Here is a 26772-nt window from a genome sequence, read left to right as displayed (position 1 = left end):
AAGGAGGAGAAAGGTTCTGCGGAGATCTCTTTGTCTGTCATCTTACAGTTCTTACAGGACAGATTCCTGAAAGGATTTAAAGGGGTATTCCAGGCAAAACCTTTTTTTATATATATAAACTGGCTCCGGAAAGTTAAACAGATTTGTAAATTACTTCTTTTAAATAATCTTAATCCTTCCAAGAGTTATTAGCTTCTGAAGTTTTCTGTCTAACTGCTGAATGATGATGTCGCGTCCCGGGAGTTGTGCATGATGGGAGAATATCCCCATAGGAACTGCACAGCTCCCGGGACGTGAGTCATCAGAGAGCAGTTAGACAGAAAACAACAACTCAACTTCAGAAGCTAATAACTATTGGGAAGGATTAAGATTTTTTAATAGAAGTAATTTACAAATCTGTTGAACTTTCCGGAGCCAGTTGCTATATAAGAAAAAGTTTTGGCCTGGAATACCCTTTTAAGCCAAATACTTTGCGTGTCCATGTTACAGCCAACAATGCTTATACAGATGGAAAATTTATGGGGCAGCCTCTTATTGCAAGATTTTTTAAAGCACTTAAAAATCTAAGACCTACTGTAAAACCTTCGGTCTCCACTTGGGATTTATTGCGGTACCCGGGAGGGTAATGGTGTCTGGGGTGTTGCGGTGATAGTGTCGGGTACATTGGTATTAACCATCAATTGTCGTGACGCCAGGGTGAGGTTTCCTCAATGTAATACTCCTACCGCCAACCGTCCCACAAACGGCGGGGAGAAATAACGGAATGTCCACAGCAGATTTTATGAAGTAAACTTGAAGTAACTTTACTGCATATTTTATGCAACGGCATGGAACATAACAGTCTTTGCGAGAGAAAACCGCGGCACAGGTTCCTCACAGGTTTGCTGGGACTCTGGGATCAATGAGCTTTGGTGCTAGCCAATGTGCTACTATTTTTAGAAGAATTGGATTTGTAGTAGTCACACAGAATTTAGTAGATTGAGCTTGGATAACTCACGGTTTTGTGGCTGCTGGGTATTAGGCTTCAGGCCTAGCTTGAATTGATGCTGAAGATATGAGATGTGCTTTCTTTAAGTGCCAGGAACAAGAGAGAGAATTTAGTGGCAGCAGCCCCTTATATATTAAGGGGGTGGGACAAAGCTCATTGGTCAGCAGACCTGTAAATCCTGACCCAGTGAACTCTGGGTATCACATGACGTAAAGGTCCTTAAACCATAATACAATTTAATTAAAGGCACGTATCCCCTAAGATTCTATACAGAGGTATTCCTATATAACATATTAAATATATATACATATTTATACATTAAATACCATTTATATGAGGTGACTAGGGTTTAGTCCTACAGGAGAGCCCTATTGACATGGAGGAACTCTGGCTGAGGGGACTTTAGACAAAGGCACAGGACCAGGTCCTGTCCCGGGACACCACATTATCGTTAGTGCTGTCAAGGCGGAGATCAAGTGGCTCTCTTATAAAGCTCTATTTCTAGTCGCCATTACATCAGCCAAAAGGCTAGGCCAATCGCAAGCATTGTCGGCAAACTCTCCATATACTAAGTTCACACCGGATGGAGTTCTTCTCATGCTTTAATTGCAGCATAAAATACTCACACATGTAACATAGGGAGAGGGATAATATAATACTGCCCCCTATGTACAACAATACATAGTTGAATAAGTAGAAGAATTTTCATGTCTCAGTGTGAATTGTCCTTTACATGTTTGCAGATAACCCACAGACTATAAAAAGTAATGACAAGTCATTGCGGATGCTTCCGCTCTTTCCTTTGTGTTGGTTAGCTTTATACCCATGAATAGCCCAGCGGGCATCCCCGGAGATGGGGCACATAACATGTCAGGGCTGCTTGTCACTGATAAAGCTGGAACTTCCTCATCTCCTCCTGTTTCTGGGAAATGTGAGTTAGACTCATGGACAGACGGGCACAGCGGCTCCTTCATGTGCGGACATGGACCAAAACACTGTGACTGGCACATAGGTTGTAAAGACACGAAAGCTGGCACACAAGAGGTAAAGACACGGAGACTGGCACGCAGGTATAGATACAATGATGCCCAGACAGGTGACCTTATGAGAAACTGGCACACGTGCTGCACTGACACAGTAATGATAAGACAGGTAGTATAGAGAGTGACTGGCACAGACATGGCATAGAGAAACTGATGGCACACAAGAGGTATAGGCACAGAGACTGGTACTCAGGTTATATATAAAGTAATATTCAGAAAGGTCGTGTAGACAAAGTATACTATAGGTTAGTCAGACAGAAGAGAAAAAGACTATTATACAGGTGGTGAAAACTGGAATGGCATATAGGTGGTCGCAACTGGTATAGATACATTGATTCTCGAAAGAGTGAGACTGGCACATGAGTTGTATAGACACATGGTCTATAATAGTCAGACAGGTGACACTGTGACTGGCACATAGGTGACATAAACATAGTGCTAACACAGATAATATAGGCACAGTGACTGGCACAAAGGTTTTATAGGCACAGTGGTTGTATGGGCACAGTGACTGGCACAGAGGTTGTATAGGTACAGTGACTGGCCCAGAGGTTGTATAGGCACAGTGACTGGCACAGAGGTTGTATAGGTACAGTGACTGGCACAGAGGTTGTATAGGTACAGTGACTGGCACAGAGGTTGTATAGGCACAGTGACTGGCACAGAGGTTGTATAGGTACAGTGACTGGCACAGAGGTTGTATAGGCACAGTGACGGGCACAGAGGTTGTATAGGTACAATGACTGGCACAGAGGTTGTATAGGTACAGTGACTGGCACAGAGGTTGTATAGGTACAGTGACTGGCACAGAGGTTGTATAGGCACAGTGACTGGCACAGAGGTTGTATAGGTACAGTGACTAGCCCAGAGGTTGTATAGGCACAGTGACTGGCACAGAGGTTGTATAGGTACAGTGACTGGCACAGAGGTTGTATAGGTACAGTGACGGACACAGAGGTTGTATAGGTACAGTGACTGGCACAGAGGTTGTATAGGTACAGTGACTGGCACAGAGGTTGTATAGGCACAGTGACGGGCACAGAGGTTGTATAGGTACAGTGACTGGCACAGAGGTTGTATAGGTACAGTGACTGGCACAGAGGTTGTATAGGTACATTGACTGGCACAGAGGTTGTATAGGTACAGTGACTGGCACAGAGGTTGTATAGGTACAGTGACTGGCACAGAGGTTGTATAGGTACAGTGACTGGCACAGAGGTTGTATAGGTACAGTGACTGGCACATAGGTTGTATAGGTACAGTGACTGGCACAGAGGTTGTATAGGTACAGTGACGGACACAGAGGTTGTATAGGTACAGTGACTGGCACAGAGGTTGTATAGGTACAGTGACTGGCACAGAGGTTGTATAGGCACAGTGACGGGCACAGAGGTTGTATAGGTACAGTGACTGGCACAGAGGTTGTATAGGTACAGTGACTGGCACAGAGGTTGTATAGGTACATTGACTGGCACAGAGGTTGTATAGGTACAGTGACTGGCACAGAGGTTGTATAGGTACAGTGACTGGCACAGAGGTTGTATAGGTACAGTGACGGGCACAGAGGTTGTATAGGCACAGTGACGGGCACAGAGGTTGTATAGGTACAGTGACTGGCACCGTGTTCAGGACCCAAGTGAGTAAATAAACAGGATCGAAAAACAGAATCAGAAGAACTCGCACAATGATACAGGACGCTGTGGATTTTTGTGTCATTTTGGTACTCGGTCTTGTGGCCTGCAGCGTGTCAGGTGAGGGGGACGGTACAGTATATAAATATATTAATATTATGTTTTTGTATGTGTGATCCGCATAAACAACGATTTATTACAACTGTTGTGAGTCTGATCATATACAGTGGGCAAAAAAGTATTTAGTCAGCCACCAATTGTGCAAGTTCTCCCACTTATAAAGATGAGAGGCTGTAATTTCCATCATAGGTTATAACCTCAACTATGAGACAGAATGAGAAAAAAAATCCGTAAAATCACATTGTCTGGTTTATAAAGAATTTATTTGCAAATTATGGTGGAAAATAAGTATTTGGTCAATAACAAAAGTTCATCTCAATACTTTGTTATACAGTGAAATCTCCCTTAGTGGACACCTCCCAATAGTGGACAGTATTGAATTCCCCAGCAGAGTCCCAAAAGACTTAATGTATTTGCACCCTCCGAATAGGGGACACTCCCAATAGGTAACAATAGGGGACAAAACATTCCCAATAGGGGACAACCAGGCTTTTGTGCCGGCTCTACCTTGTACACAGGGTCACTGTCAGGGGGCACAGCCAATACCATAGTAAGGGGCCCTGGCTCCCAAAGGGCCCCAGCACAGAAGCAGAAGACCTCAGTGGTCTCCTGGTTCTGTACATCCGCCGGCCACATCATTCATCCCCTCTTTTCCTGATCCCCCCATGCCACTTTATTCCCCCTGTGTCAAATCATCCCCCCCCTCCCCTTTATACCTCCTGTGCCCCATAATTTACTCCTAATTCCCCACCCTAGTGCTATTTCATTCCCCCTGTGCCCCTTCTTTAAGAGGGGGTGATTAATTTACACAGAGGGTAATAGTTGGAGAATGAAACGGCACAGGGGGGGGATCAAGGGGAAATGATGTGGCAGGGGGTAAGGGGAGATAATTTGGCACAAGGCATAATGTGGCACAGGGTATAAAGGGGGAATGAAATGATGGGGGGATAAGGGGTGATTAAATGTCACTGAGAGACTGTATTGTAATATTACTTTTTATTATGTTTTATAGGTAATTACTCTCTGGAGTGAGTACAGGACAGTATTCAGATATTTAGAAAGGTTTTTGATCCTTTTTTCCAATAGGGGACATCTCTCAATAGTGGACTCACAGTACCTTCACACATAGTACCTTCACACATAGTACCTTTGATAACCCACTTCAATGTTCTGCCAATCACTTCCCAGTACCCTAGATTACTCACTTAAATGTACTACATCAAAATTTTCTAGTACATACATAAAAATAAATATCTCACTTAAAGAAAACACTTAGGAATTGTAGCATATTGATACCCAATTCCTGCCACTGTTGGGTACACTTCTTTTCTTTATTCATTGCGTGTGTGAGATGCTCTGCCTGGCCAGTAGGTGTTCTTGCAAATACAGAAATAAACATGTAATTCTAAGAATAACCTAGTAGGTTGTTTTGAAAGTGCTCAAGGGATAGGTAGCGTGTAGCCGATAGACCCTAGCAGCCACCCTTACTGTGACCTAGCTTCCGGCTAGCCAGTATACCTTTCGTGTACTAACTAACAGGTAACTTATTGTTGGCGAATAGAATGTGTGAGATAATACAAATGTCTAGTCAGCTTGAAGCTAACTGTATAGAAAGTTGTACTATACTGTTTAGTTAGCCTCATAGAAATGTATAGAGAGCTAATTCAAATGTCTTAGGTAGATCTAATTGTCTAGTGAGATCTAATTGTCTAGTAAGCTTAATCAAAATGTATAGTAAGCTTAGTTAAAAATGTCTGGAAGCTAGAAACTAATGGTCTAGATAGCTTCATAAATGCCTAGATAGCTTCAGAAAATGTCTTAGAAGCCTTCCTAAAATGTCTAGTAGGATTACTAGTCTAGAAAATGTGTAAAATGTTTAAAATTGTTGTCTAGTTGGATGTACTAGCTTAAAAATGTCTAGAAAAGGTTCTAGTAGGTTTGAAAGTACCTAATATGTATAAAAGTTGTCAGGATTATAGGTTCTGCCTAGTATAATTATCCTGTAGTGACCTAGTCCCTCTGCCTTAGGGGACTGGCGTGGAGGCCGACTAATTTTAAGTAAGGGGGTTTGTGGTGTCCCGGCACCGGACTACGTCCGTTGCCTGTGGTGAGGTCCCCAAAGTCAGAGTCCCTAAGTAGGACGGGGGTCCTCATCCTTAGTTTGTCCCTTTCCACCTCTTGCTTAAGTAAAATTATTTAAATTCAACTGTATATATTGTATCTAGTAAGGTACTTACCTTAGCTGGCGTCGCAGGGCCTTCGGGTCATGTGATGCGTTCCAAGCCTCACTCTGGATGCGTTCCTGGCCTCACTTTGGTATTTCTAGCCTCGTTTTGGTTTTATTATGTGTATAGGAAGTCAGATGATCACCCAGAAGCCTGTGTGATGGTGAGTGACAGCTGACCTTGGGCCTATCAAATTAGGCTCCGCCCCCTGTCCATATAAGGGATGCTGCGGCCATTTTAGTTCTCTTGTTCCCGCGCAGCCAAGCTGTAAGCATCTCTTGTTCCTGGGCTGTCACATGAGAACAATCTGCGCAGCAAATATCGCAGTGAGTTCGGCCTGAGCCTTGCAGCAACAGCCGATCCTTAACAAATAAAGAGTGTATCAATCCCCAAACACTCTGCGGGACTACCGGACCTAATTTACCCCTAAATCCGGACGGATCCACACACCAATTAGCCTGATTCTATTAACCTGCAAAAGACGCAAGGTCCGCAGCAACTGTCAGTCACTGAAGTCTATGGAAGTGTATTGCAGAGACTGTAACTGTACCTCAGTAATACCAGCCCTCACCCTGGCGTCACGAGTGACAGGGTTAATATTAACCCCTCATATACCAATACCACCAAAACCATATACCCCCCAAGGGCTACCACACTGGCTTAAGCAGAGGGACTCATCTAGCAATGCATGATTTGAGTCCCTGGCAGCATAGTGTGTTACTGATGGTAGCCTTTGTTACTTTGGTCCCAGCTCTCTGCTGATCATTCACTAGGTCCCCCCGTGTGGTTCTGGGTTTTTTGCTCACCGTTCTTGTGATCATTTTGTGAGATCTTGCGTTGAGCCCCAGATCGAGGGAGATTATCAGTGGTCTTGTATGACTTCCATTTTCTAATAATTGCTCCCATAGTTGATTTCTTCACACCCAGCGTCTTGCCTATTGCAGATTCAGTCTTCCCAGCCTGATGCAGATCTACAATTTTGTTTCTGGTGTCCTTCAACAGCTCTTTGGTCTTGGCCATACTGGTGTTTGGAGTGTGACTGTTTGAGGTTGTGGACAGCTGTCTTTTATACTGATAACAAGTTCAAACAGGTGCCATTAATACAGGTAATGAGTGGAGGACAGAGGAGACTCTTAAAGAAGAAGTTACAGGAGGTCTGTGAGAGCCAGAAATCTTGCTTGTTTGTAGGTGACCAAATACTTATTTTCCAACATAATTTGCAAATAAATTCTTTAAAAATCAGACAATGTGATTTTATGAAATTTTTTTTTCTCATTATGTCTCTCATACTTGAGGTATACCTATGATGAAAATTACAGGCCTCTCATCTTTTTAAGTGGGAGAACTTGCACAATTGATGGCTGACTAAATACTTTTTTGCCCCACTGTATTATAACTGCATTACAAATTATAAAGGAGCTGTTTACAAATTATATAGAAGCAAAATGAATTACCCCCTCCTTTCACATGCACACTCGGCTGACCAGAGCATGCATACATTCATAGTATATGTGTGGTATCCCGGTACCGTATCCTATCTGGTACCTGCGTGTATGGATCCCCTTAGCCAGAGTCCCTAGGACGTCGGGGTTCCCATTGTCTAATTCACCCCTAGTCACCTCTCATCCAGATAGTTATTGCTCCAATAGCTTATTTAGGAAGCATGTAAATATTATATAAATGCCTTATAAATAGTTAATTACCTGTCTATAGCGTAGCAGGACCTGCGGGTCACGTGGTTAAGTGAACTCTATGGTATTTCTGCTTAAGGACCTTTGGAGGTCCCTGTGACATAGTCAATTCCATTGCACTGTGTAACAGTGAATGACAGATGTTCGGACCAATCAGATTCACCCCGCCCCTGCCCATATAAGGGAGCGGCGGCCATTGTTCTCTCTCTTGTTCCCGGGCTGTCAAACGAGCAGGATCTGCGCAGCTGTCTATCGCAGTGAGTTAGGCCTGAACCTTGCGGCAATGGCTAATATATTCAGGATCGCGAGTGTATCAATCCCTAAGCACTCTGCAGGATCACCGGACCTTATCTATCCCCTAAATCCGGACGGATCTGCAATAATTACCATAAATTCAGAAACTTTCATTTATTTCAAGGTCCGCAACAATTGTCAGTCATTGAGCAACATAAAGACTGCATTTCTGAGACTGTCATTGTTCATTGGATGTACCGCAAGCACTTAAGTAAAGTTACCCTAGTTCAAGTTCAAGTACATTGTGGACCTTCAGTCATTTCATTACATGCACCTGTCGTTTCTGGGAAGGGCGGCGATATGCCGGAGGATCACCTCAGCATACTAGCCCTCAGCCTGGCGTCACGAACTATAGGGTTAACATTAACCCCTCATCTACCGAAACAATACCCCCACTACCAACACCCCCCCAAGGGCTACCACATATGCTGCTGCCAGACGCCTCTGTCCATTGAGAACAAAAGAATAAGATGTTAAAATATAATGTATCTAATACTTCTTTCCTCTCCACATTATCTGCCGGTGACATTTTTTCCTAACCAGTGTGCTTCGTGCTGTTGCAAAACTTCAAATCCCAGCATGCCCGGACAGCCTTAGACTGTCCGGGCATGCTGGGAATTGTAGTTTTGCAACAGTTGGAGGCACATTGGTTGAGAAACACTGGTCAGAGATTGGGGTGGACCCACTGAAAATGTAGGGTTTGACTGCCTTTGCCATTGTGTGTATAGGCTCCTTTAGGGACTATTGTTGCTGGTGACCAGTACACATCTTAGGTTTCCCTCTTCACAATCTCTGCTTTCTGTCAGTTTCACGATCTCTGCTTGCTGTCAGTTTTACTATCTCTGCTTGCTTTTTCTTCCTTCTCATACCTTTCTTATCCTCCTCAGGTTGCTCCATCTCCCAGTCCCTTTCCCTATCTTTATTCCCAACTAATGGAGATAAGGCCCTGGAGTGCCACCTCTGTCTGGGGAAGAGGACCTCTCTGAGGGGCAGCTACACCTTCACCCTGACCAGGAATGGAAAAATGGTTAAATTCAGCCAGATAACCATCCCAAGAACATGGTACGCACTGGAGAGGAAAAAGAACAACACCGGCCGGTGGAGATGTGAGGTGAAGGAGTTTCCTGATCTCTGGGCTGAGTATGACTTGGAGCCCTCCATACCCACCTCACCAGCGGAAAAGGAGAAAGACACAGGTAGGGTAGGGGGGGGGGGGGGGGGTGAGACTAGAGAATCAGGGCAATAATATGACCCAGGCTGATATGTCACAGATAATATTATGGTATCAGTTGGTTCCTCCCCTATAGGGTGATTATATGATGCAGATAGTATTAACTGGTCTCTATCCCCATAGGGTGATAATGTGATATAGATATTATTGTGGTATCAACTGGTTCTTCCCCCTATAGGGTAGTAATGTGAGGGTAATGAAGAGATATGGATGGTATATTAAAGCATCAGCTGGTCCTTCCCCCTGTAGGGTGATAATATGATACATATAGTATTGGGGTATCAGCTGGCCCCTCCACCTGTAGGGTGATAAAGGGATCTGGACAGTACTGGAGTATCAGCTGGTCCCTCCTCCTTTAGGGATATAAAGGGATATGGATAGTATATGATCTGGACCTTCCCCTTGTAGGTGGATAATGTGATACATATAGTATTGGGGTATCGGCTGGTCCTCCTCCTTTAGGGTGATAAAGGGATGTCGATAATATTAGGGTATCGGCAGGACCCTCCTCCTTTAGGGTGATAAAGGGATATGGATAGTATTGGGGTATTGGCTGGTCCCTCCTGCTTTAGGGTGATAAAGGGATATGGATAGTATATGAGCTGTTCCTTCCCCTTGTAGGGTGATAATGTGATACATATAGTATTGGGGTATCGGCTGGTCCCTCCTCCTTTAGGGTGATAAAGGGATATGGATAGTATTGGCGGGTATCGGCTGGTCCCTCCTCCTTTAGGGTGATAAAGGGCTATGGATAGTACTTAGGTATTAGTGTTGAGCACGAATATGTGTAATGCAATTTTTATCACGAATATCAGCACTTTGCCATTTCGCGAATATATTTTGAATATGAATTCAGGTAGAAAAAACAGACATAGTCGCACATCTACATATTGTAATTTGATCTAATTGCTTCTCAGCATAAATTCAAAAACTAACAGGTTGTTAGTATACATTTTGATAAAAAAGTAACAAACTCACTCACCACGTCAAGGCCACCTAATTAGAGTGGGTCCCTAACGTCCCTAGCACTGGGCGACGACCACCACCGCCACGACACCAGTGCCCACAGGAGGAACGACCCACTGGCAGAGCGGCCCCAATGCCACTCAAACCAGTCCATGGGTCGTACCTCCCCACAGACACGGCGCCACGGCAGCAATGGACGCCGCACAGCACCACACCAGTGTGAACAGGGTGTAATAGCTCACTTACCATGCATTTCCAGTCAGACTGGGAGGCTGCTAGGAAAGAAAAGGCCCTTGTGTAGCTAACTACTACTTATATAGGGTTGGGCTGAGGGGGTGGGGCAGAGTGCAGACACCTGGTAAAACAAAAAAAAACAAAAAAAGGAGGGGATAGAAAACACAATGTGAATTCAGGTAGAAAAAAACAGACATAGTCGCACATCTACATATTGTAATTTGATCTAATTGCTTCTCAGCATAAATTCAAAAACTAACAGGTTGTTAGCATACATTTTGATCAAATGTGGTGTGGTGCTGTGCGGCGTCAGTTGCTGCCGTGGCGCCGTGTCTGTGGGGAGGTGTGACCCATGGACTAGTTTGAGTGGCATTGGGGCCATTCTGCCAGTGGGTCGTTCCCCCGGTGGGCACTGGTGTCGCGGCGGTGGTGGTCGCCACCCAGTGCTACGCCATTTTATGCTAGGTGGCCTTGAAGTGGCGAGTGGGCTTGTTACTTTTTGATCAAAATGTATACTAACAACCTGTTAATTTTTGAATTTATGCTGAGAAGCAATTGAATCAAATTACAATATGTAGATTTGCGACCATGTCTGTTTTTTCTACCTGAATTCACATTGTGTATTCTATCCCCTCTTTTTTTGTTTTACCATGTGTCTGCACTCTGCCCCACCCCCTCAGCCCAACCCTATATAAGTAGTAGTTAGCTACACAAGGGCCTTTTCTTTCCTAGCAGCCTCCAAGTCTGACTGGGAGAGCATGTTAAGTGAGCTATTACACCCTGTTCACACTGGTGTGGTGCTGTGCGGCGTCCGTTGCTGCCGTGGTGCCATGTCTGTGGGGAGGTGCGACCCATGGACTGGTTTGAGTGGCATTGGGGCCGCTCTGCCAGTGGGTCGTTCCCCCTGTGGGCACTGGTGTCGCGGCGGTGGTGGGCGCCGCCCAGTGCTACGCCATTTTATGCTAGGGATCTTAGGGACCCACTCTAATTAGGAGGCCTTGACGTGGCGAGTGGGCTTGTTACTTTTTGATCAAAATGTATAATAACAACCTGTTAGTTTTTGAATTTATGCTGAGAAGCAATTAGATCAAAACACAATATGTAGATGTGCGACCATGTCTGTTTTTTCTACCTCAATTCATATTTTGAATATAGTGCTATATATTCGTAATGACAAATTTTTTTGTTTTGTTTTTTTCACATGCAAATTTTTATGTGAATTTTCCATGCAAATTTTCGCATGGGAAAAAAAAGTAAATGAACAATAACGAATATGCGAATTTCGCGAACATAGGACAAATAATCAATATATTCGCGAAATATCGCAAATTCGAATATGGCCCCTGCTGCTCATCACTATTAGGTATGACCATGTGCCTCCCCCTATAGTGTAATAAGGTGATACGGATAGTATTGGGGTATAATCTGTTCCTTCCCTTGAAGTATGATCCACACTTGCCTTTTAGGGTGATAATGTGACATCTATATAGTAGAGGAGATATATTGGATGACACAGTGGAATACGTTGGCCCTATATAAAAAAAACAGTAAATATAGTGTATAAACAGTAGGGTAGCAGTATTAACACCCCACCACCACACTCAGCATAGTGTTTACAATCTAATATCCTATAGAACTGCTGTCACTGTGCTGCCCCCTATGCCTCAGAGCCTGTATTACAGTCATCTATAACACAATTCTTCTTTTTGTTGACATTTAAGAAGAAACTTCTGTTCCTGCATCCACAATGTCCACCAGAATCTTACTGACTATTCTGACCGCGGTGCTGCTCCTCATTATATGTATTATCGTGATCTGCGTCACATTGGGCTTCTGTATCATGAGGCGATCCAGGTAGGTCATTGCAATCTAGTTATCGGAATGGCCATTCCATTTTACTGTCTGAATCTGTATAGCTTCTGCACTGCAGAGTTTTTTTTTACCAGTCTATTGTAAATAAAGATCTCTGATAGCTGTCAGGGACTGTACAGACTTAGGGGGAGATTTATTAAAGGGGTACTACCGTGGAAAACTTTTTTTTTTTATTATTTTTTTTTTATTATTATTAAATCAACTGGTGCCAGAAAGTTAAACAGATTTGTAAATCACTTCTATTAAAAAAATCTTAATCCTTCCAGTACTTTTTAGGGGCTGTATACTAAAGAGAAATCCAAAAAAAGAAATGCATTTCCCGTGATGTCCTGACCACAGTGCTCTCTGCTGACCTCTGCTGTCCATTTTAGGAACTGGAGAAAATCCCCATAGCAAACATATGCTTCTCTGGACAGTTCCTAAAATGGACAGCAGAGGTCAGCAGAGAGCACTGTGGTCAGGACATCAGAGGAAATGCATTTCTTTTTGGATTTCTCTTTAGTATACAGCCCCTAAAAAGTACCGGAAGGATTAAGATTTTTTAATAGAAGTGATTTACAAATCTGTTTAACTTTCTGGCACCAGTTGATTTAAAAAAAAAAAAGTTTTCCACGGTAGTACCCCTTTAAAACCTGTGTAGAGGAAGAGTGGTGCATTTGCCCATGGAGAGCCGACCAAAGACATTGTGCTGCCTGGGTCTATATATATAAACTTTATTGAAATGGGGGGATCAGGGGGGGGATTGAAATGGTACAGGGGGGGGGGGAATCAAAGGGGGGGGGGTTGGGAATTTAAATGGTAAAGGGTGGCATTTTAGTTACTCCCCACCTCTGATCCCCCTGTGCTGTGACATTTTAATTAACACGCCCCTGGGTCCCCCTTTGCCATTTCAATAAACTCTAATATGTGTTGCTTGCTGGTTCTCACCTTGCCAGTGTCTTCAGCCGGCTCAGGGGCACTAGTGTTGCTGTAGCGGCCAGAGGAGCAGGAGACGGCAGTGCAGGATTCAAGTACGGTACAGCAGACAATGAGGCTGAAGAAGAAACCGGCTTTATTAAACAACAGAATATAATGGCCGGGTAATGAGATTAACAGTAATAACAGTTCACATGGGTTCACAGGGAAAGCTTACTGAACCGTATACTTAACATGGCGTTCCCGCCAGCGCACACAGAAATACAGGCTACTCTCCTCTAATATGGTCCTGTCTGATTAGAAACCTGCTCTATGCCCTGCCCCAGGTTAGCACCGGTGCAAACTCAGTTCTGTAGGTCACAGAGCAGCTGCTTGTCTCAGTCTGTCATGTGAAGGTAGTTGCAGTCAGATCGCTGAATCGGTCACTTGCTGTCTGCAACTGGTAGTCTATAATGCACTGGTCTGTAATTGGTTTCTTTGCAAGTTGTTTATCTTGTTCTGTCACTTGGAGGTATCTGCAGTCTGGTCTCTTGATCTGTAATCTTGCTGTTCCTCTCTCTCTGGGGGCTTGCAGGCACGGTCAAGTACACAATAATCCAACTCTGTCTAGGGGTCTCTGTCCTCTGCCCCAATCCTGCTGCCAAGTCTCTGGATTGCTAGATGTCTCTCTCTTCAGGAACACTTAGCAGCCCCCTACCCATCAGTTCACACACAGCTGGGTACAGCACACGCGCACTGACTGTCTGCCCGGAACTTCTGATCCCCTCCTCCACATACAACAACACATACAACAGGGACATCTTGTGGCTGAAAGATGCATGACAGTCTGTGGACTTTCTCACTAGAAGTAGAGTGTAATGGAGTTTGGTCATTCTAAGGGCTGTCCCCCTACACTGCAGGCAGGGATGCGTCTCGTCTTTTGGACGCGACCGCCGACACTGACGAGTGATGCCACTGACATAGGTAGTGTCCCCCAGGTAGGTAATACCCCCAGTAGGTAGTGGCCCCTAGTAGGTCATGTTCCCTAGCTAGGTATTCACGCCTCCTGTAGGTAAATCCCCCAGATAGCTGTCCCCTGTATGAAAACCCCCATATAAGCTATGTAGATAGTAGGTAGCCCCCATATTAGGTAGGCAGCAGATGTTCCCCCACAATTGTGTTAGGCAGCAGATGTTCCCCCACAATTGTGTTAGGCAGCAGATGTTACCCCACAATTGTGCTAGGCAGCAGATGTTCCCCCACATTAGGTAGGCAGTAGTACACACTTACCCCCACAGCCCAGCAAAGTGCCGCCCCTGAAAAGTGCCGCCTGGGACCATGGCCCCACTGGGACCCAGGGTAGGGCTGGCCCTGTGCCCATGGCAACCAATCAGATTGCTTCTTTCATTTCTAAAAAAAAAAAATTGGTTTCTATGGGCAACTGCACCAGTCTTCCTCTACACAGGTTTTGATAAATCTCCCCCTAGAGTCCGTGTGAAGCCAAGACTTCTTTTCGAGGCTGACACTAGAGTTCCCCATAGTAAGTATTCGAAGGGTGTCCAAACTACAACTCCCAGCATGCCCGAACAGTGTTCTGGGTACACGCTCCCTTGTAGGGTTGCCACCTTTCCCTCAGAAAAATACCGGTCATGGGTGTGGCTATGTGGGGGTGGAGCTACAAAAGGGGAGGGGCCAGATTGCACAGGGGCTGAGGGATCAGGGGTTTAAGAAATGGCATGGGGGATGGGAGGGGTGTTTAAGAAATGGCATGGGGGATGGGAGGGGGGTTTAAGAAATGGCATGGGGGATGGGATGGATACAATATATATGCGGGGGGAGTTTTCCTATATCGCACAAAAAAATTTACATTTAGAGAATACCTACCAAAACCCTATTTATGCCAGCGGCGGCGGTAGTGGTGGTGCGCGACAGCAACGCTGGCTCTCTCTGATGACGAGTGACGTCCCCCTGCGCAACATCAGATAAACAGGCTAATCAGACAGTATCACACATGACAGATTTAGATGCACAGGCTCAGCAGACAGTATCACACATAACAGGATTAGATACACAGGCTCAGCAGACAGTATCACACATGACAGATTTAGATGCACAGGCTCAGCAGACAGTATCACACATAACAGGATTAGATACACAGGCTCAGCAGACAGTATCACACATGACAGATTTAGATGCACAGGCTCAGCAGACAGTATCACACATAACAGGATTAGATACACAGGCTCAGCAGACAGTATCACACATGACAGATTTAGATGCACAGGCTCAGCAGACAGTATCACACATGACAGATTTAGATGCACAGGCTCAGCAGACAGTATCACACATGACAGATTTGGATATACAGGCTCAGCAGACAGTATCACACATGACAGATTTGGATATACAGGCTCAGCTCACAGTATCACACATGACAGGATTAGATACAGAGCGCAGCAGACAGTATCGCACATGACAGGATTAGATACAGAGCGCAGCAGATAGTTTCACACATTAAATCAGTGTTTCCCAACCAGGGTGCCTCCAGCTATTGCAAAACTACAACTCCCAGCATGCCCGGACAGCCAAAGGCTGTCTGGGCATGCTGGGAGTAATAGTTTTGCAACAGCTGGAGGCACCCTGGTTGGGAAACACTGCATTAAATACACAATTTTGCAGAGAGGTCTCACCAGTCTCTTGTCTTCACTTTCTCCTTTCCCCGGGCGGCTCCAGGTTAAGGAATGTCCAGGGGTTGAGGAGGAATGGGGTGGGCAATTATTTATCCCATGGGGCCACATGAGAAACTAAAAATATTGTGGAGGGCCGGGTAGTTGTCCCCCAGATCAGGCAGCATAGTTGTCCCCCAGGTTAGGAGCATAGTTGTCCCCCAGATTAGGAGCATAGTTGTACCCCAGTTGTCCCCCAGATTAGGAGCATAGTTGTACCCCAGTTGTCCCCCAGATTAGGAGCATAGTTGTACCCCAGTTGTACCCCAGATTAGGAGCATAGTTGTACCCCAGTTGTACCCCAGATTAGGAGCATAGTTGTACCCCAGTTGTCCCCCAGATTAGGAGCATAGTTGTACCCCAGTTGTCCCCCAGATTAGGAGCATAGTTGTACCCCAGTTGTCCCCCAGATTAGGAGCATAGTTGTACCCCAGATTAGGCAGCATAGTTGTCCCCCAGATTAGGCAGCATAGTTGTCCCCCAGATTAGGCAGCATAGTTGTCCCCCAGATTAGGCAGCATAGTTGTCCCCCAGATTAGGCAGCATAGTTGTCCCCCAGATTAGGAGCATAGTTGTCCCCCAGATTAGGAGCATAGTTGTCCCCCAGATTAGGCAGCATAGTTGTCCCCCAGATTAGGCAGTTTACCCCCCCCCCCCCCCCCCCCCCACACACACACACACACACACACATATATACACAGACACATAGAGACACAGACACATATAAACACAGACACATATATACACACAGACACATACACAGACACATATATACACACAGACACATATATACACACAGACACATACACAGACACATATATACAGACACATATATACACACAGACACATATATACACACAGACACACACACAGACACATATATACACACAGACACATATATACACAGACACATATATACACACAGACACATATATACACACAGACACATATATACACACAGACACATACACAGACACATATATACAGACACACACATATATACACACAGACACTCACCCGCCCTGCGCAGCAGATGGAGACAGGATACACGGCCTCTCCCCTCCCTGCTCTGCCTATGGAGGGTTGTAAGACTGCACGGGGCAGAGGGAAGGCGGGGGAGGGGGAGAGAGGAGACAGGAGGTCACGCCCCCTCCCCAGCACTGTACAATCTCTTCCTGTCATCGCACGGAGCTCTCCCTGTCACAGGCTGGTGGTGTCAGACCTGGGCATTGTACGGCCGGTCATGAAAGCAGTGTTCTTCTGGGGATGCTGCTCCGTCCGCCCCTGTCAGTGAATGAAAAATACCGGCCATTGCATGGCCGGTATTTTTCATCCAAACTTAACGGCACAGCCCGGAATGTAGATGAAAATACCGTCTGTGCCGGTAAAATACCGGCAGGGTGGCAACCCTACTCCCTTGTGATTTCACACCACGCCCCCCCCCCCATTCATGTCTATGGGAGGGGGCATGTAAGATGACACGCCCCTCCCATAAACATTAATGGAGGGGGCATGGTGTGATGTCACGAGGGGGCGTGGCCGTGATGTCACAATCACGGCCTCTGCCTCAGAGCATTCTGAACAAAATGTACCCCTTTAAGGCTAGTTTTCTATTGGTTTGTTTCAGCCAAAATGTCTAAAACAATAAACAAACACATTTTGGGCAAAAATGCCTTGACCACATGTTGAAAGTCTATAGGGAATTATGAAATGCCAAAATCATGTTTTTTTCCTTTTTTTTATTTTTCTCATTTTTTATTTTACTCGTGCAGGATGCTATGGTATTTGAGTATTTTTTTTAACCCCTTAAGAACCGGGGTTTTTTCCGTTTTTGCATTTTCGTTTTTTGCTCCTTGCCTTTAAAAAAATCATAACTCTTTCAATTTTGCACCTAAAAATCCATATGATGGCTTATTTTTTGCACCACCAATTCTACTTTGTAATGTCTTCAGTCATTTTGCCCAAAACTCTACGGTGAAACGGAAAAAAAAAATCATTGTGCGACAAAATTGAAAAAAAAAACACTGTTTTGTAAATTTTGGGGGCTTCCGTTTCTACGTAGTAAATTTTTTCGGTATAAATGACACCTTATCTTTATTCTGTAGGTCCATACGATTAAAATGATCCCCTACTTATATAGGTTTGATTTTGTTGTACTTCTGGAAAAAATCATAACTTCATGCAGGAAAATTAATACGTTTAAAATTGTCATCTTCTGACCCCTATAACTTTTTTATTTTTCCGTGTATGGGGCGGTATGAGGGCTCATTTTTTGCGCCGTGATCTGAAGTTTTTAATGGTACCATTTTTGCATTGATCAGACTTATTGATCATTGATCATGATATAAAAAGTGACCAAAAATGCAATATTTTGGACTTTGGAATTTTTTTTTTACGCGCACGCCATTGACCGTGCAGTTTAATTAACAATATATTTTTATAATTCGGACATTTCCACATGCGGCGATACCATATATGTTTATTTTTATTTACACTGTTTTTTGTTTTTTTATCGGAAAAGGGGGGTGATTCAAACTTTTATTAGGGGAGGGGTTAAATGATTTTTATTCCCTTTTTTTTCTCACATTTTTTTTTTCAGTGTTATAGCTCCCATAGGGACCTATAACACTGCACACACTGATCATTGTAATCCCATAGGGACCTATAACACTACACACACTGATCTTTATCATTGATCACATTCTCATAAGAAACCAGTGATCGATGATTCTGCCGCTTGAATGCTCATGTCTGGATCTCAGGGACTGAGCAGTCATTCGGTGATCGGACAGCGAGGAGGCAGGTAGGGATCCTCCGGCTGTCCTGTAAGCTGTTTGGGATGCCGCGATTTCACCGCGGCTATCCCGAACAGCTCCCTGAGCTAACCGGCATGCTTTCACTTTCACTTTAGATGCGGTGTTCAACTTTGAACGCCACATCTAAAGGGTTAATAGCGCGCGGCACATCAATCAATGCCGTGCGCTATATGCCACGGGTCCCGGCCATTGTTAGAGGCCTGGCCCGACCCGCTATGACGCCGTGGCCCCGCGTTACAGATCGGGAGCGGACACATGACGTTCCTGCATCCCGAGTCCTTAAGGACGCAGGGCGTATCCATACGCCCGTGGGAATTCCGGCCCCCACCGCTAGCCGGTTGGGGACCGGAGCCGGATGCCTGCTGAAATCGTTCAGCAGGCATCCCGGCATATCGCCCAGGGGGGTCATTATGCCCCCCATGTCGGCGATGGCCGCAGATCGCTGGACAATTCAGTCCAGCGATCTGCGGCGATTCCGGGTCAATCGGGTCTCCAGTGACCCGGTGACCCGGAATTACTGGCTGTTCGGGGCCGTCTCTGACGGCCCCGAACAGCCAGAGCCTGCAGGGGTGAGGTGGCACTGGTGCCACCTCATGATCGCCCTGATTCGTCGGCCGGATTACCGGCCGACCAATCAGGGCGCCTGCTGCGGGCGTCACTCCCGCTCCGCCCCTCTTCCGGAGGGCGTGAGCGGGTGCGGGAAGACGACCCCGGGTGCTGGGGACCCTGATCCCCGGCGTCCATGTTGGGATCGGGGCCCCAGGAGCGACGGCGGCGGCGAGGGACAGCCTGCGATGGAGCAGCAGCAGGAGGTGAGTTACAGCCTCCTGCTGTTGCTTAGCAACAGCTCCCAGCATGCAAAAAGGGCATGCTGGGAGCTGTAGTTATGCAACAGCAGGAGGCAGACCACCACAACTCCCAGCATTCCCTTATGGGCATGCTGGGACTTATGGTTTTGCAACAGCTGGAGGCACATTTTTTCTATGGAAAAGTGTACCTTCAGCTGTTGTATAACTACAACTCCCAGCTTGCACAAACAGCTAAAGTGCATGCTGGGAGTGCATCTGCTGGTTGCATAACTACAACTCCCAGCATGCCTGTTGGCTGTCGGTGACTGCTGAGAGTTGTAGTTTTGCAACAGCTGAAGGCACACTGGTTGTGAAACTTAGAGTTTTTTTTTTTTTACCTTACTCAGTGTTTCACGACCGGTGTGCCTCCAGCTGTTGCAAACTACAACTCCCAGCAGTCACCTTACACCATGCACCGTACATGCTGGGAGTTGTAGTTTTGCAACAGCTGGAGGCACACTGGTTTTGAAACACTGAGTAAGGTCACAAACTCCGTGATACATAACCAGTGTGCCTACAGCTGTTGCAAAACTAAAACTCTCAGCATGTACAGTCTGTCAGCGCATGCTGGGAGTTGTAGTTTTGCAACAGCTGGATGTCCCCCCCAATGTGAACGTACAGGGTACACTCACATGGGCGGAGGTTTACAGCAAGTATCGGGCTGCAAGTTTGAGCTGCAGCAAATTTTCTGCAACAGCTCAAACTGCCAGCGAGAAACTACTGTGAACCCCCACCTGTGCGACTGTACCCTAAAAACACTACACTACACTACCACAAAAAATAAAATAAAAAGTAAAAAACACTACGTATACACATACACCTACACAGCCCCCCTCCACTCCCCAATAAAAATGAAAAACGTCTGGTACGCCACGGTTTCCAAAACGGAGCCTCCAGCTGTTGCAAAACAACAACTCCCAGTATTGTCGGACAGCCGTTGACTGTCCAGGCATGCTGGGAGTTTTGCAACAGCTGGAGGCACCCTGTTTGGGAATCACTGGCGTAGAATACCCCTATGTCCACCCCTATGCAATCCCTAATTTAGGCCTCAAATGCGCATGGCGCTCTCATTTTGGAGCCCTGTCGTATTTCAAGGCAACAGTTAAGGGTCACATATGGGGTATCGCCGTACTCGGGAGAAATTGGGCTTCAAATTTTGGGGGGTATTTTCTGCTTTTACCCTTTTTAAAAATGTAAAGTTTTTGGGAAAAGAAGCATTTTAGGTAAAAAAAAATGTTTATTTTTTTTACATATGCAATAGTCGTGAAACGCCTGTGGGGTATTAAGGTTCACTTAACCTTCCAAAATGGTATGCCATGTGGGGTTATTTTGCGGTCGTGGCACCATAGGGGCTTCCTAAATGCGGCATGCCCCCAGAGCAAAATTTGCTTTCAAAAAGCCAAATGTGACTCCTTCTCTTCTGAGACCTGTAGTGCGCCAGCAGAGCACTTTTCACCCCCATATGGGGTGTTTTCTGAATCGGGAGAAATTGGGCTTCAAATTTTGGGGGGTATTTTCTGCTATTACCCTTTTTAAAAATGTAAAACTTTAGGGAAGCCAAGCATTTTAGGTAAAAATTTTTTTTTTTTTTTTTACATATGCAAAAGTCGTGAATCACCTGTGGGGTATTAAGGTTCACATTACCCCTTGTTACGTTCCCCGAGGGGTCTAGTTTCCTAAATGGTATGCCATGTGGGTTTTTTTTGCTGTTCTGGCACCATAGGGGCTTCCTAAAGGTGACAAACCATTTGACGCTCCTTCCCTTCTGAGTCCTCTACTGCGCCCGCAGAACACTTTACATAGACATATGAGGTATGTGCTTACTCGAGAGAAATTGGGTTTCAAATACAAGTAAAAATTTTCTCCTTTTTACCCCTTGCAAAAATTCAAAAATTGGGTCTACAAGAACATGCGAGTGTAAAAAATGAAGATTGTGAATTTTCTCCTTCACTTTGCTGCTATTCCTGTGAAACCTGTAAAGGGTTAAAACGCTTACTGAATGTCATTTTGAATACTTTGGAGGGTGCAGTTTTTATAATGGGGTAATGTATGGGGTATTTCTAATATGAAGACCCTTCAAATCCACTTCAAACCTGAACTGGTCCCTGAAAAAAAGCGAGTTTCAAAATTTTGTGAAAAATTGGAAAATTGCTGCGGAACTTTGAAGCCCTCTGGTGTCTTCCAAAAGTAAAAACTCATAAATTTTATGATGCAAACATAAAGTGGACATATTGTATATGTGAATAATAAAAATGTATTTGGAATATCCATTTTCCTTACAAGCAGAGAGCTTCAAAGTTAGAAAAATGCTAAATTTTCAAATTTTTCATCAAATTTTGGGATTTTTCACCAAGAAAGGATGCAAGTTACCAAAAAATTTTACCACTACGTTAAAGTAGAATATGTCACGAAAAAACAATCTCGGAATCAGAATGATAACTAAAAGCATTCTAGAGTTATTAATGTTTAAAGTGACAGTGGTCAGATTTGCAAAAAATGGCCGAGTCCTTAAGGTGAAAAAGAGCTCAGTCCTTAAGGGGTTAAGGAGTTAAAGAAATCGTGACATTTTTCTTCCATAGGAGCCTATAGGAACCAAAAAATAAATAAAAATAAAAACACCATGAAAAAACGTCCTGTGCGTTTAGCATTGGCATTTTTCCTTCCAAAGTTCTTTAATAGAAATCATTGAGTCACATGATAAAAGTATCACAGGACTTGTCATGAGAGAAAAAAACTACTATTTGGGGAAAAACAAAGCCCACAAAAACCTCCAAACCTCATCTTGGGTGTGGTATGCAAAATGACAGGGCAGTTTTTTTGTGGCTTCTTTTTTTTTTGGGGGGGGGGGTCAAAGAAAGCGCCAAAATAGCCTAATGGAAAAGAAACATATTCAGACATTTCAAATTCGTACAGAATTCAAAAACAGAGCTGTGTGGTATCCAACTTAGTTCCATTGAAGTGAACAGAGCCAAGTTGTAATACCACACACAACCTGAGAACAGGTGTGGCGCTGTAAGAAATTTGCTTTGTTTTTCTTTTCCTGGTTACCCTCATTAACAATTTTTTTGGTCTTTTTTTTTCTAGAAGACCATCCTCTCGCCATCAACATCACAAAGGTATGAGGTTTTATTATAATGTAGGGGTTTACTTTGTAGATACATATGGGGAAAATGGATCAAAACTTGTGCAGAACAAAAAGTAGAGTAGTTGCCCATAGCAACCTGATTCCAGCTTTCACTTTCATTTTTAAAAAGGCCTCTGACAAACTAAAATTTTAATCTGGTCTGTTTCTATCGGCAACTGCTCCACCGTAGCTCCGCAGAGGTTCTGATAAATCTTCATTACGGGTCCTGGCTGAAGCTAAATTCTGATGGTTTCCCTTTATCAGAGAGCAATGCATTGTGGGAACGTAAATGACAGTTGGTCACATGTCTGTAACCGACAGGTGCTGACAGTTTCCAATAGCAACCATTAGAATTCTGAAAGCAGATAGAGATAAATGGGGAGATAGAACCTTGCCCATAGCAACCAATCAGATCGCTTCTTTCATTTGTTAAAAGGCCTCTGAAAAAGGAAAGAAGCGATCTGATTGGTTGCTATGGGCAACTCAAAATATTTTTTAAGATTTTAATAAATCTCCCCCTTTGCGTATCGGCATCATCCTAAATTCTTACATTTGCATTACAGACAGCAACAGATCGGACAACTTCCCCCTCACGGAAAACATCAGCTCTGACCTAAGCAATCCGAAATCAGACACAGTGAGTATCAGCAGCTGCAATGCCCCCCTCTGCTGGAGATGTAGGGAATTGCACACTGATATTCATGGGATGTTTTTTTTGTTTAAAAAATTTTTTTTTTTAATGCTTAAATTTTCCAGGACACAGAAGTATCTTACGTGGAGCTGGAGATCATAAGAGATCCTTTACGAAAACCTTCCAGGAATTATGATACAATATATGCAAACATCATGTGACATTAAAATGGAAGGGTGAGGAGGAACACAGCAGATGCACCAAATGTATAGAATTTCCCCATAATCATCGGAGCACGATTTTTTTTTATTTTAAAGGGGTACTCCGGTGGATTTATTTTTTTTTAAATCAACTGGTGCCAGAAAGTTAAACAGATTGGTAAATTACTTCTATTAAAAAATCTTAATCCTTCCAGTACCTATTAGCTGCTGAATACTACAGAGGAAATTCTTTTCTTTTTGGAACACAGCTCGCTGCTGACATCATGACCACAGTGCTTTCTGCTGACATCTCTGTCCATAGTAGGAGAAAATGCCATCACCAGCAGATTAGTGAGTACAGCTCTGGAGTATAATACAGGATATAACTCAGGATCAGTACAGGATAAGTAATGTATGTACACAGTGACCCCACCAGCAGAATAGTGAGTACAGCTCTGGACTATAATACAGGATATAACTCAGGATCAGTACAGGATAAGTAATGTAATGTATGTACACAGTGACCTCACCAGCAGAATAGTGAGTACAGCTCTGGACTATAATACAGGATATAACTCAGGATCAGTACAGGATAAGTAATGTAATGTATGTACACAGTGACCCCACCAGCAGAATAGTGAGTACAGCTCTGGAGTATAATACAGGATATAACTCAGGATCAGTACAGGATAAGTAATGTATGTACACAGTGACCCCACCAGCAGAATAGTGAGTACAGCTCTGGACTATAATACAGGATATAACTCAGGATCAGTACAGGATAAGTAATGTAATGTATGTACACAGTGACCCCACCAGCAGAATAGTGAGTACAGCTCTGGAGTATAATACAGGATATAACTCAGGATCAGTACAGGATAAGTAATGTATGTACACAGTGACCCCACCAGCAGAATAGTGAGTACAGCTCTGGAGTATAACACAGGATACAAGTAAAGTGGCTTATTTTATCCATTGTTAGAGCAAATTAATCAGACCGGTCCTGTTGTCTTGAAGCAGTTTATTTATAAATTCAAAAAAAGGGTTAAAAAAAACAACAAACAAAAAACTAGTTTCCAGCATATAATAGATGAGACAGAACAGGGGGTGATCTACTGTACCTTACAGATTCTCCAATGCTCCGAGAGAACAGATAGTAAAAACGGGGACAGAAATTGCATTTAACGAGATAAACAAAGACCCCCCCCCCCTCCATTGAAACAAAAATAGCACCAAAAGGCAATGTTGGAATACCGCCGGCCACAACAGCCAGGATGTGCCCACTGACAATCATGATGGTTACATTCAAAAAGATGTGACAAACCGTGACAAGGGAGACGGTAGACTTACTATACAGCACAAAAGTAGAAATAGTTGTGTGTCGCCCCCTGGGGGTGAAGTGGCTGACCCCTTCTTGTTGTGCATTACTATAGAGCAGCACTCATTAAAAGGGGTACTCCACTGGAATTATTATTTTTTTTTTTAAATCAACTGGTGCCAGAAAGTGAAACAAATTTGTAAGTTACTTCTATTAAAAATTATTAATCCTTCCAGTACTTATCGGCTGCTCTATGATCCACAGGAAGTTCTATTTGGATTTCTTTCCAGTCTGACCACAGTGCTCTCTGCTGACACCTCTGTCCCTATCAGGAACTGTCAGGAGCAGGATAGGTTTGCTATGGGGATTTCCTCCTGCTCCGGACAGTTCCTGACATCGACAGAGGTGTCAGCAGAGAGCACTGTGGTCAGACAGAAAGGAAATTCAAAAAGAAAAGAACTTCCTGTGGGATCATAACAGCAGCTGATAAGTACTGCAAGGATAAAGATTATTTAATAGAAGTAATTTACAAATCTGTATAACTTTCTGGCACCAGTTTAAAAATAAAAAATTCCAGTGGAGTACCTCTTTAACCTTTGGCTCTGATGTTTGCCGAACTACAACTTCAGGATTACCTGACAAATTTTAGTCACAGCATGCTGAGGGTTGTAGTTCTCCCAATAGCTGTAGAGAAGTGATTGTTGAATGCCATCAAACTAGGTACTGCAAAGAATAGCAACACCCTTACAGACAATTTTTTTTTTTTAAGGCCTAATAAGTACCGTAAAAAAAAGCATTTTGCAGTCCTCAATACAGATGGTCATTCTGTAATTTATACAGTTTTATTCACTATTCTCAACCCAATGAACTTACTATTAGCATCTCTACTGTTCTACCAACAAAATGCCCACCACTGTATGCTATTACCTTTAAAAAGGGGTTATCCAGAAATAGAAAGACAATTTCTACCAGAAACAGCACCACCCCTGTCCTCAGGATGTGTGCAGTATTACAACCTCTCTCAATTCACTTCAAAGGAATCGAGCTGCAATACCACACACAACCTGAAGACACGGGTGGAGCTATTTTTTAAAGAAATTAGCTTTTTTTTTTTAACCTAATCCTGGATGAATCACCTTGAAACGGAGACTCGTGGATGATGGGAAACAAGAGGATTTAGAAGAAGTTCTACTTAGCACCAGATAAAAACTGCAGTCAGGCATCAATTTTTTTCACTCCCCTTAAATAAACCACAGTGTTAGCGAGATAGGAGGGACAATGGTCAAAATGGGTGGTCTCCAAACTGTGGCCCTTCAGATGTTGAAAAACCAACTCCCAGCGTGCTTGTTTTAGATTTGCAACATCTGGAGGGCCAAAGTTTGAAGACCACTGGTCTAAATAGAAAAAAACTGATTAAAATTGCAGTCTGAAATCTAGAAAAAAGGTGCCATCTGTGCTCACACGTTTTTGCCCCCCTTATTCACCTTTGGATTAAAAAGGTAAATTTGACAGATTAAAAAGGGGTTATCCAGAAACAGCGCCACCCTTGTCCTCAGTTTGTGTGCGATATTGCAATTAATTTCCATTGATGTGATAAGAGCGGAGTTGTAATACCATACACAACCTGATGACAGACGTGGTGCTGTTAAAAAAAAAAAATTTATATTAATATATATATATATATATATATATATATATATATATATATATATATATATATATATATATATATATATATATATATATATATATATATACATACACACATATATATATATATATAATTTTTTTTTTTTTTTTTTTTTTTTATTTATATATATTTTTTTCTAATCCTGGATAACCCTTTATTTGCTGTCAGGCAGTAGGTCCCTAAAAAAATTGCCTCAAGAGCTTAGAACTGTATTCGCATTGAGGTAACAT

At 43.8% G+C, this 26772-nt stretch overlaps 1 protein-coding gene and 1 long non-coding RNA gene across 4 annotated transcripts in view; one reads left to right on the top strand and one right to left on the bottom strand.

The window, feature by feature from the left end:
* The window catches only part of LOC130291697 (uncharacterized), a 61541-nt gene extending 45500 nt beyond the window's left edge, over nt 1-16041 (bottom strand). The window contains exons 1-3 of the long non-coding RNA XR_008848005.1: nt 15880-16041; nt 15074-15157; nt 13223-13328 (exon numbers count right to left, since the gene is read on the bottom strand). This is a non-coding gene — a long non-coding RNA (uncharacterized LOC130291697). The remainder of the gene's footprint in view (nt 1-13222; nt 13329-15073; nt 15158-15879) is intronic.
* LOC130291692 (uncharacterized) lies at nt 1925-23843 on the top strand. 3 transcript variants are annotated; one of them, XM_056540808.1, is made up of 6 exons: nt 1925-2032; nt 8880-9188; nt 12145-12277; nt 22664-22695; nt 23267-23340; nt 23460-23843. In XM_056540808.1, exons 2-6 carry the CDS (start codon nt 9017-9019, stop codon nt 23553-23555), a joined length of 507 nt encoding a protein of 168 aa, XP_056396783.1. In that variant the 5' UTR covers nt 1925-2032; nt 8880-9016; the 3' UTR covers nt 23556-23843. The 3 variants fall into 3 exon arrangements, with proteins under 3 accessions (XP_056396783.1, XP_056396781.1, XP_056396782.1); XM_056540806.1 differs by lacking the exon at nt 1925-2032 and adding an exon at nt 3581-3782; XM_056540807.1 differs by lacking the exons at nt 1925-2032; nt 22664-22695; nt 23267-23340; nt 23460-23843 and adding exons at nt 3581-3782; nt 13231-13915.
* Nucleotides 23844-26772: the final 2929 nt, after the last annotated feature.

Source organism: Hyla sarda, chromosome 9 (assembly GCF_029499605.1).
Source record: "Hyla sarda isolate aHylSar1 chromosome 9, aHylSar1.hap1, whole genome shotgun sequence".
Taxonomy (NCBI): domain Eukaryota; kingdom Metazoa; phylum Chordata; class Amphibia; order Anura; family Hylidae; genus Hyla; species Hyla sarda.
This window is presented reverse-complemented; position numbering and strand designations above follow the sequence as displayed.